This window comes from Epinephelus moara, chromosome 20 (genome assembly GCF_006386435.1).
Source record: "Epinephelus moara isolate mb chromosome 20, YSFRI_EMoa_1.0, whole genome shotgun sequence".
NCBI classification, from domain to species: domain Eukaryota; kingdom Metazoa; phylum Chordata; class Actinopteri; order Perciformes; family Serranidae; genus Epinephelus; species Epinephelus moara.
Window position 1 is genome coordinate 38456732 of NC_065525.1, and position 12253 is coordinate 38468984.

At 41.4% G+C, this 12253-nt stretch overlaps 1 protein-coding gene across 1 annotated transcript in view; it reads left to right on the forward strand.

Moving 5' to 3' along the window:
• The window catches only part of rpgrip1l (RPGRIP1 like), a 25534-nt gene extending 14894 nt beyond the window's left edge, over window positions 1–10640 (forward strand). The window contains exons 21-26 of the mRNA XM_050074004.1: window positions 830–977; window positions 1557–1654; window positions 2939–3125; window positions 6420–6504; window positions 7232–7368; window positions 8086–10640. Coding sequence (XP_049929961.1) covers window positions 830–977; window positions 1557–1654; window positions 2939–3125; window positions 6420–6504; window positions 7232–7368; window positions 8086–8201 — 771 coding nt within the window. The 3' untranslated portion in view covers window positions 8202–10640. The remainder of the gene's footprint in view (window positions 1–829; window positions 978–1556; window positions 1655–2938; window positions 3126–6419; window positions 6505–7231; window positions 7369–8085) is intronic.
• Window positions 10641–12253: the final 1613 nt, after the last annotated feature.

Sequence of the window (12253 nt, forward strand, 5' to 3'; positions counted from 1 at the left end):
GATGGTCTTCTGCAGACCTTGGTTGTAACCAGTGGTTATTTGAGTTACTGTTGCCTTTCTATCATCTTGAACCAGTCTGGCCATTCTCCTCTGACCTCTGGCATCAACAAGGCATTTTGGCTCACTGGATATTTTCTCTTTTTGGGACCATCCTCTGTAAACACTAGAGATGGTTGTGTGTGAAAAATCCCAGTAAATACTCAGACCAGCCCGTCTGGCACCAACAACCATGCCACGTTCAAAGTCACTTAAATCACCTTTCTTCCCCATTCTGATGCTCAGTTTGATCTTCAGCGGGTCGTCCTCACCATGTCTACATGCCTAAATGCATTGAGTTGCTGCCACGTGGCTGATTAGCTATTTGTGTTAACAAGCAGTTACCTAACAGGTGTACCTAATGAAGTGTCTGGTTAGTGTATGTCCCTATGCTTTGAACAATTAATACTTTTATTGTGAATTAAAAGTAACATCCCTTGGGTAATAAAACACACACTTGATGTTGATTGTGATATTATAAGGTTACACACACTTTTGGACCTCAACCCACCAGTTGGGAACCAGGGTTCATATTCAGGAAGTGGACTCATTTAAACACCCATGTTAAGTGAAATAGCGAAACTGCAGCTCAAAACCATTTTTACCTTGAAACCCACTCAGTCTGGCCACACTGATTGAGCCTGTTGTGGTAATTTTAAATTCACAAATCAATGAATCAGAGTTTCACTCCAGTCATTTCAAGAATAATCTAATTTTCTTTATAGCAGATGTGTAATAAATCAGTCACCTTTGACTTTGGGCCTTTTTCCGGCATCACGTTTTGTGTTTGCAGGTCGTGACAGAGGCGACTCCAGCTGCTCAGCGCACCGCAAGGGAAGAGGATGATGAAGAAGAGTCTCACGTCTCCGAAGGTCAGCTGGTCCCGGCAAGCTCTCAGTCCTACTCCGACGACTCTGAAATCTCCGAGGAAATTCTCCAAGGTGAGGAGATATTGATTAACTGAATCACTGTATGATCGATTACAACTGACAGTTAGTTTCCTCGTGTTAAATCCGTCTGGGTTTAATAAAACTGAATATAATACTGTTAAATAATGAATGTTGGTGTTGTGGTTTGGACTCCACCGAAGTTTCCTGCTTCCCTATTCAAGTCTCTGTTTACAGAACACTGTATGATACTTGTTGTATTTGGATTTACACCCAGTGGAGAGAAAACAAGTGCTGTTTTAAATCGAGGGTCAGACTCCAACATCGTCTCCCCAAACTCTCTCTGTCTTAAAGCTGCAAATGTTTTTGTTTTCCTGAGCAGAACAGACATTAATATTGAATGTGGCTGACAGTAATCTTTAGAGCAGCCTTCATAAATGTTAACGACAGCCCTCTGAGAGACAGCCAAAGTCTCACTCACCTTACGGAACATCTGTAAACATCCTGATGCCAAACACAGTTTAGGAAAATGATGCGTTCAGATCTTTTTTATTTCCTTTTTAAAGAGACGCTGCAGTCAGTCTGCTTCTGTTGTTCCAGTGATTGATCTGCTTCCTGTCTTAACCCGTGCAGATGTTGAGGAGGCCTCAGCAGCCAGAGAGGATCAGAGTGAATCGACTCAGTCCGACAGCGATGACTGCATTGTTCACGGGCAGACCGCGGGGAGGAAGGTCAGTGTTTACCTGTGCAGGGGTGGAACAGAAGGAAGAAGGGTTGTTGTTGATCTCCAGCGCTGGAAACAAAAAAAAACACGGCTGAACTCGTGTTTTCATTGTGAAGGTGTTTTGTTTTTGTTGAGGTTCACTTCGATTTTTTAGTCTGCGTACAAGCAGAAGGTTGTTTCTGAATCTGAGTTTACACCACAAACTTTTAACTGAAGTCAGCCTGCTGTCATTATACACAAGACGCATAATCAACAACATAAACGACTGCAAATGTAAATTATTTCCATCATCAAATAACCTGCTAGTTATTGCCTCGATTAATTCTTTAGTCCATGTAAAAAAATATTTATCACACTGTCTTCAAATGTTTTGTTTTGTCTGAGTCAAAAACACAACTGTAAAGGTGCTTTCACACCTGACCTGTTTGGTTCGGTTCAGTCAAACTCAAGTTAGTTTGCTTCATAAGTGCGGTTTGTTTGGGCGGGTGTGAACACAGCAATCGCACTCGGGTGCACACCAAAACAACCGGACTGAGACCTTCTTGAAGAGGTGGTCTTAGTCTGGTTACAAATGAACTCTGGTGCGGTTGGTTTGTGGTGAGAAGGTGTTCCGACCTGGATGTGAACCAACTACAGTCACATGACACATTGTTTGGGTTAAACATGAGCATGTTACAGTCCTGGAGGATTATTAATGTGCACCTCCTCCTGTACTGCCTTAATATGCACATTCAGCACATCCAATGCATCAAAACATTGTTTTCTAGTTGGAGCCGCGCCTCGTTTTCAAACTGTATGGTTTGACTAAAATGAACAATGACAGCAATATAGTCCACGATGAGCAGCGCTAAAATCAACCTGCGTAGTTGTCCCTCCATTGTGACATTAGAAAGTGTAACATTTATCTTGCAAGTGTACTCTTCTTCAACGTTTGCTTTACTTCCTGGATTTTTCCCACATGGAAATTCTGACCAATCAAGAGCAGCTTTCTCACACAAGGCATTTGATCTGGTCCTCTTGTAAATGCTGCCGCGAGAACATGAACCAACTCTAGGCAATTATACAAATTTGTAACAGAGTTAGTCCCTGATTCAGACCAAAGCAAGACAACTCTAGGTCTGAAAGCACCCTGAGTGAAGGAGAAGCAGCACTTTCTCATATTTGAGAAACAAGAGAAACATTCTCATATGTACACAATAATGTGTAAAAGCCATCAGACGAGCATTAATGCTGTGATTAAACTAATAATTGAAGTAAATGTATAAACTCTGCTCCATGTGTTGGTCCTCAGCCGTCAGAGAGAGTGCGGGTGGAGGTGGTGTCTCTGAGCCTGAAGCCGGAGTCTCGGGTGTCCCGAGACGACAGCGTGGTGCGTCTTTTTGTGGAGTACTCTCTGCTGGACCTGCCCACAGAGGAAACCCCCCTGTCCCTCCCCAAACCCCCCCAAGGCAAGAGCATCAACTACAACTACAGCAAAGGTGAGAACCTGTACTACGACTACATGTACTGAGTGCACCAGCACCGGAATTTACTGTTTATCAGACCACAGCTGAGACAAGAATTAACTAGCTAACACAGCCTGCAGACCCTACACCTCACTCCCCACCACTGGGACTGAAACAGTTTGCTTCTCTGGCTTCTCTTATGGACAAACACAGGCAGAGTCCTGGTTGTAAAGTTCAGAATCAGTATTTCATCATGACTACAGGAAGGGGGTTACAGCACAGGCAAATGACTGATGTTGTTATCCACAGATCAGAATGATGTAACAGGTAAGAATGACTGATGATTGATTTGACTGACACATGGTTTCTGAAAGACAATAGAAAAATAAGGATGGAAGCAAAGGCACTCACCATAAATGTAGCCGAAATAGCACAAATGAAACACACTGACACTCAACAATAATTATTAAAGCTGTAAACGAGGTGCTAAAATAGCATTAATAGTTGACGATTGCTGTGGTTAACACTTGTGATTATTAATTTACTGAACAAAGTACAAACCCAGTAACACACTGAGGCAGAAGAAAGACAACACACTCAGACAAAGGCAGAGTAATGTTGAGTATTCAGTTCAATGCCACCAGGAATGCACAGATTTGTACACTGGGGAACTTAACAATCACTCGACAAGCGCATGACACAGCACAGGAGAGCCAGCTCCTCAGGTCAGGTCAAGACTCAGCTGTCCACTTACATAAAGGAGAAGGGACGCTCTTTCGAGGACAGCAATGTGCACATCTTGGCCAGAGAAGAAAGATGGTTTGAAAGAGGAGTGAAAGAAGCCATCTGCGTCAAACTATAACAACCATGATTAAACAGAGATGGTGGCCTACGACACCATTTATCACCCACCTAGTGGGATCCCAGTCTTAGGATCCCTCCCCAGATGACTTCACACCCATTCACATCTGGCCTCATCTGACTCTAACGACACACATGATGGCCGGGTGGGTCAATGACTCACATATGCATGACAACACTGTAAGGGTTCACACCCATACAGAGTTTAAAGACTGCGACTCTGCACCAGAACTGAGGAAGCGTCTTGGATGAGAGGCAAAACGTCTTCAAGAAACTCAAGCAAGGGTTTTTAGGTCTCAAGAAAAATAAGTGCCATTTCAACAGTATGTCTCAGTGTTTCCACATTCAGTCAGTCTACTCCTCACCGACATTACATGTGCATTTATCCACACATTTCCTGATACAGATTATTTTGAACTGAAGCTGCTGATTGACAGAATTATGCACAATGTTCAGTATCTTTAAACATGGTCACAGTAAGTATTCATTATGATATCAGAGAACTGTATTCTGCTCAGGGTGGAGAAGCCTCTGAAGCAGAATTTTACATGAAGTGGGCATTGTTTAACTTATTCCTGAAACCGGGCATCTTTTAGTGTAGTCCTCTAGTAGGCCGGATTGGACCCTTTGTCAGGCCGGTTCTAGCACACAGGCCGTTTGTTTGACACCCCTGGGTTAGAGGATTAGAAAATAATAATAATAATAATAATTTATAAAGCACTTTTCATTTATAAAAAAAACCCTCAAAGTGCTACAGCACACAGTAAAAAGGTAGATCAATTAAAACATTATAAAAGCAAATTCAAAAAGTCCTAGGCCAAGTCAAAAGCTTCTTTAAAAAGGAAAGTCTTTAAGCCTCTCTTAAAGGCATCCACTGTCTGTGGGGCTCTGAGGTGGCCGGGTAGGGAGTTCCAGGGGGGCAGCAGAACAAAAGGCACGGTCTCCCATAGTGCGGAGCTTGGTTCTGGCGAGGTGGAGAAGGTATTGGTTTTGGGAGCGTAGATTCCAGGTTGAAGCTTGCTGGGTGAGTAATTCATTGAGATAATCCGGGGCATTTCCATGGATACACTGATGGGTGATGAGAGCAAGTTTGTAGCTGATTCTGGCAGAGATGGGGAGCCAGTGAAGGGTGCAGAGTATGGGTGTGATGTGTTCGTGTTTTCTGACTTTCAGGAGGATCCTAGCAGCACTATTCTGAATAAGTTGTAATTTTTGCAGACTTTTGCCAGGAATTCCAATTAGAAGGGCGTTGCAGTAATCGAGCCTGGAGGAGACAAAGGCATGGACTAGTTTCTCTGCATCAGAGAGGGTGATAGAGAGACGGAGTTTAGCGATGTTGTTAAGGTGAAAAAAGCAGGATTTACACAGATGTTTAATGTGATTTTCAAATGTTAGGTGAGGGTCCAGTCTCACGCCAAGGTTGGTAACTGTAGATGAAAGGGGGATGTCCTGGCTGGAGAAGGTGATGGTGGTTATAGAAGATGACTGGACCTGATGAGGGGTGCCAATAAGTATGGCTTCGGATTTGGAACAGTTGAGTTGGAGGAATTTATGACTCATCCATGCCTTTATCTCCTCCAGGCAGTTGGTGAGTGTGGACAGAGGTGAAGATGAAGATGGTAGAGCAGTTGAAGGGGTTGGGTCAGTCCTGAGATACAGCTGAGTGTCATCGGCGTAGGAGTGGAAAGAAATCCCGTACTGTCTGATGACACGGCCAAGGGGGAGCATGTATATAATAAATAGAAGTGGGCTAAGGACAGATCCGCTGGGATGACAGGAATCGCGACCCTCAGATTTCCTCCTCATTCATGGCTGTATTCAGTGCGGCCCACACATTTGGCAGTTTATATTGAGTGTGCAATAGAACAGCACCGTGTATTGAGACAGCCGCGGCCAGATGAGACAGAGGGAATTCTTCATGAGGACACTACTTCCCCAGGAGGAGAGTGGACGGCAGCTCAGACCTTAGCTGCTGTAGCAAATCAAATTCAGCCAGAGGAAACTCCAGGCTCTGGGTTCACAGCAGGCTGGAGGCCACGAGGTGGACTGCCACTACAAAAAACACGCTGGATGGGTGCCAGTCGTTTGTTGACGTCAGCAGACTCTGTAACTAAAGTTAAACTTGTGTGGCACACTGTTTTGCTGTAGCAGAGCTAAAGAGAGCAGGTGCTCAGGAACATAACATCACATCCTTTTAATTATCCCGAAAAATTAATCCCGAGTCCTTAAAATATTAATCAGTCCACAGGCTGTTAGAGGCGACTGAGAAGGTCGGGGAAGATCTCAGTTTTTAAGTTACGTTCCAACCTGTTCACCCATTGGTAATAAAAAGGATTACATGGAAAAAGTTACATACAGAACCTATAATGTTCTCGAGAGTCGTATTAAATCACAGTACTTGTTTTATGTCAGAGAGATTCAGACTCCATCTTGTTTTTAATATGTGACCTGTTTGTTGTCCTGCAGTCGTTCCTGTGGATGCAGAGAAGAACGGGGTGAGGCGGCGGCTGCTGAGAGGAGTCCTGCAGGGACGAAACCCTCAGATGGAGAGGTGGGTCGGAAAGGAAGTTAGACTTTTTCTTAACACAAGTGAGACGGCTAGAGACAAATGTTTAACTGTCACAGTTTTGTACAGACGAAGATCAAAACAGGAAGGAAACACCTCTGCTTCACTATCACGTTCAACGAGAGACACGTACACCCAAATATCCCTCCTACCTTCAGTGGGATCTAGTCATGGTTTATTTGCCCTGATCTTCTCCAAGAGTTCTGCCTCCACCTGATTATAATGGAGATGAATTGGATTTTATTTTATTTTATTTTATTTGGAATAATTTCATTTGAGAGTGCCACCTACAGAAGGTCAAACTCAACACAACAACAGTAACAATGAAGTCAAAGATGATAACAGGGACACTGTGAGTTTACAGAGTTCATAGTCTAAGCAGTAGAAACTGTTTTGATCGACTCTGCTTGCTCTGGTCACTGTTGTTTCCAGCAGCAGCACCTGTTTGTGATTCATGATAACTTCGTGAGATGATGTCAGTGTTACAGCTTGTTCTGCCGCTCCCATAACAATCAGTTAATACAGAATTCAATGTGTTAGAGTTTTGTGTTGTTGATCAAGAAAGAAAAGAAAATACTGATTCAGTGGTAAATCCTAAAAAATACAAGACATATTTGACAAGGACAATAACATTAATTTGCAGTTTTGAAATTAGGATCATACTGACAGTATTAATAATATATGTGTGTGTGTGTGTGTGTTTTGTTGACAGAATCCGGTTCACAGTGGTGAGCGAGCCTCCGGAGGAAGAGGAGCAGGAGAGGGAGTGTGAGGACATGGGCGTGGCCTTCCTCAGGATCCCCGAAATTCTGGAGAGACAACGGGACCTGACAGAGACCAGCCTGAATGGTCCGTACACACACACACACACGCACACACACTGTATTCTACAGGATTACAGATGTGACGGCAGTTCAAATCAAACCGTCATCCCTTCTTTATGCCACCTTTGTATTTTTACACAGACCAGACAACAGTGCCACTAGGCCGCTCCAGTGTCTGATTTTAGACAGAGTGCCCACATCACGGAAACAAAATAGGTGTGATGGACGTGTCATGTAACACAACAATGTCAGTCTCCACTGTGACATGTAACATACACGTTGGCAGTGCTTTATAAACAATAACAATGGCTAAGAATAATTTACCATCTCTGTAATATGGCGGCTGATCTCGTCCTCAGCTCAGAGGGTAAGGAGCTCTGTGACCTCACTGTTTTCCCAATTTAGGGACATTTTAAGGTGCTGTTCTTCTTCTTTGAGTTAGCTGCTAACTACTATTTGCTTCTTTTTAAATCTCACGACATTGGGTTGTATGCATAGCACACATCACACCTGTCCTGTCCCTTGCACATGGATGTTGTTTCGGTGCTGTCACTGCCTCCGCTGCCGGTGTAAAGGAGAGACAACTCTTTCCCCCGTTCTGTGATTGTACCGTTTATACAGAACGGCAAGGCGGCATCACGGCGTGAAATTCCTGCCTCAAGCAGGCAGTGTAAATGGGGCCACAGATTTGTTCCTGCTGGTAGTCAGTGTCTCTGTCTGTGTGTGTGTATGTGTCCTGCAGTGTTGGATGTTGAGGACAGCAGCGAGGTGGTCGGCAGTCTGACTGTGTCTGTGGAGGGACTGGAGGCTCTGCAGGCCATCATGGAGGAGGACGACGTGGAGCTTCCTTCAGTATGAGGCAACATCACCGACACAAACATCACATGAGACACAATGTGTGTACAACTGCCAACATACTAAAACAGTATCTGAGTCTAATGTCTGCTTCATACACTGAGGACTGACTCGGTACTGAAACACTGAAACTGTTCAGTTTATCAGACACTTTATTTGGAGGTCGTGTGTCATTCAGAGTTTTCACTGTGTTGGTGTTTTGTAGACATGTTAAACATGTTTTGAAGCATGAGGGAACTCTGAGTGTTCGTCCTGTGTCTTTGCTCAGGGAGCACAGATCTGTTTATCTGCAGGTCAAAATAAATGTGAGTTAAAAACTGTAAAGTTTGGTCGAAAGACGTTTGTTTCTTCAGCCTGTTGGCAGAGAAGCTTCACTGTCTGCCACTTTGCTCCACACTGAAATATATCGACAACTGTTGGATGGACTGTGATGAAATGTGTTTCAGACTTTTGTTATTTTTGTTCTTTTGCACAAACATAACACTGCATAAAATCCAGATAATGGAAAAAAAGAAATGTGTCAGGAGAGGACAGGCTGATACAGCAGACCTCCCTTTAACTACAGAAAAAACTAGCAATAACAAAATCCAAGTCCACTAAAAACAGAGAAATACATGATAAACAATACAAAGAAAAAGAAGAAGAGACAAAAACCATACACACACACACACACACACACATATATATATATATATATATATATATATATATATATATATATATATATATATATATATGTATGTATATAGGGTTCTTGTGGATCCATAAAAGCCTTAAAAGGGATAAATAAGGTCTTACATGTCATAAAAGTGTCTTGAATCAATCTTTTAAAAGTCTTAAAAATGTTTTTTTATTTAAATTTTATGTACAGTTTTTTCTGATTTTACATTGTAAAGTAATACTATAGTGACTCCCTCACATTAACGTCCCACTGATCAGGACGGTGGAACCAACCTCTGTCATATTTAGCTTCTGCTCAGAGCAGAGGATCCGCTGTCACTGCACCCTGGACGACATGAGGGAAACAAAAATTTGCTATTTATAATACAAGATTGTATTGGTTTGAGAGGCTCGGTACATGGCAAACATATATTATTATATTATTATGTATTTTTTATAGTATGGAGGTGGACACCACTAAAAAGAAAAATTAACAAATAACTTTAAAAGGAAAGAGAAGAAAACAAACTAACAAACAGAAACATGTCACACACATGTCGTCATACATCTCTCTACAGGGTCACACAGTCACAGAGCAGGTTTATAATTATGTAGGCTTATCTCCCATTTTAAGATGAATCTATAACTGATCCCGAGGTGATACTCCTTTCTCCTGATCGCCATTCATTCTCTTCTACTGAACAAACGTTCATAAGATGCTGTTTCCACCATTACATTAACCCATTCTTTCACTCCAGGGCCTTTTTTGTCTTCTGGTGTTTTAGGATAACTCGACAGACAGTTATTAGACCCACAGTAATAACTGGAAATGCACACTTGGATACATTTGGTATTTGGACCGATCCAACAGTGAACACAACTTTGGACTTAAAGGGATAACTGAACTAAAAATTGTCTTTTTAAACAAGATTTCTCATCATGGCTGAAACAGTTGAATACACAAGGCTTGGTGTATTCAATGTCCAAAAAAAAACAACATCATCAAGACAACCAACAAACGCCACGTATTTTTAGTATTGTATTATTTCTGTCCTTCCTTTGTCTCAGCCATGCCCAGAAATTATTATTTTTATTTTCAACATTTAAAGTAGATCAGCTTTTTTACTGGAACAAAAAAAAAAATCGTATTTTATGTTACAATCAGAGTTTGGGCAAAATTGACCCTAACCTCCACATCTCACCCTGTCTGTGGCTGAATAAATGACTTCCTGTGTCAGTGATGTTGGCAGGTAGACAGCCGCCATGTGGACGTCTCAATAAAACCTGAACATAATAAGATAATAGAAGTTTTCCTGCAGGAGAGGAAGACAAACTTACTGAAGTACGTTTTATAAAAAGCTTGAAATGTAAATGATCTTATTTAATGTATAAAACTGAACCTGAACCTTCAGATTGTATTACTGAGTCACATGTGTAAAGGTGTGTTAAAATACTGTAGATGTTATAATGATATATTTTAAATGTGAAAATGTTTTAAAGTTTGTACACTAGAGTTATTTAATGTATTTCAATCTCCAACTGTAATAACTGTAAATTTTTCAGGTTCTGGTCTCCGGCAGTAGAAGCTTTTAGTTTTTACAGGTGGATGTTTTAGTGTCAGTGTGTTGATAGCTGCTGAACACCTGCACAGTTACATCAGAATACTGTTTGTAATGTTTGTTGGTGGGAGAGTGAAGAAAGAAGTTGGACAAGCGTGCCTTAAATTTGATATTTCCTGTATGATGTTTTGTATTGTGCTCTAATAAAGAGTGTTTTTCTGTATATGTGGGGAACCAAATATTTTTTTACATGTTTAGTTTCATAATTATGATGAAGCTGCTAAAGAAAGTTGGACTTATTTAAATGACATCTTCATTACAAACTATCGGTCAAAAGAGCACAGTGACTAACTGAGATCAATAAAAGGTTCACATAATCCAAAACTGTATAAATATAAACAGATTCTAATAAAATTTTAAATAACAAATGATTCACAGTTTTCTCCTCTCACAAAAAAGAGACCTGTTTCACTTTTACATCTGTGAATGTTTGATGTCTTGACTTAACGGCTAAAAGCTTTAACGCTAAAATTTGACATTCACTGAAATCCTGAGAGACCACTTTACACCACTCTCTCCTCTGTACAGTAAATATGAAGCTACAGCAGCAGCTGCATAGCTTAGCATAGGAGACTCAAAAACAAGGGGAAACAGCTATCTTAGCTTAGCATAAAGACTGGAAACATGAATACAGCTAGCTTAGCTTAGCATAAAGAATGGCAATGGGGGAAAACAGCTAGCTAAGGTTTTCAAAAAGACTGGAAACAGCAAGCTAAGCTTAGAATGAAGACTTGAAACATAGAAACAGCAAGCTTAGGTTAGCATAAAGACTGGGAGCAGGTGGAAACAGCTATCTGAGCTTAGCATAAAGACTGGAAACATGAAAACAGCTAGCTTAGCATAAAGACCGGCAATGGGGAAAACAGCTAGCTTAGGTTTTCAAAAAGACTGGAAACAGCAAGCTAAGCTTAGCAGAAAGACTGGGGGTAGGTGGAAACAGCTAGCTTAAATTAGCATGAAGACTGGAAACAAGAAGACAGCTAGCCTAGCTTAGCATAAAGACTGGCAATGGGGACAACAGCTAACTTAGGTTTTCAAAAAGACTGGAAACAGTAAGCTAAGCTTAGAATGAAGATTTTAAATGTAGAAACAGCAAGCTTAGGTTTAGAATAAAGACTGGGAGCAGGTGGACACAGCTATCTTAGATTAGCATAATGGAAATGGGGAAACAGGAAGCAGGAACACTGGGAACTGAGAATCAGCCATCTTGGCTTAGCATAATGACTAAAAACACGAGGAACAGCTAGCTTAGGTTAGCATAAAGACCAGAAAATGGAAACAGCTAGCTAAGCTTAGCATCAAGAATGGAAATGGGGGAAACAGCTAGCTTAACTGAGCATTAAGACTAGAAACAGGGACACAGCAAGCTTAGCTTAGCATAAAGACTGAAAACGGGGAATCAGCTATTTTAGCTCGGCATAAAATAAAACGGGCAAACAGGAAGCTTAGCATAGCATAAAGACTGGAAACTGCGAATCAGTTAGCTTAGCTTAGCATAATGACCAAAAACACATGGAAACAGCTCGCTCATCTTAGCATAAAGACTGAAAACGGGGAAACAAACTTCCTTAGCACTTAATCGACTCTGAACATTGAGGTATGAGTGATGATGTGTTCAGTTACTAAACTCCATTTAAATCTTGTGTGATGACTAAGCATTAATAAAGAAAGTGACCATGAATCGTTGACCTGAACTGAACTCTTTAAATTTATTGTTTCATGACATGAAACAAATGTGAATCTGTGCTTAAACTTTCTCATGTGCACATTATGTGA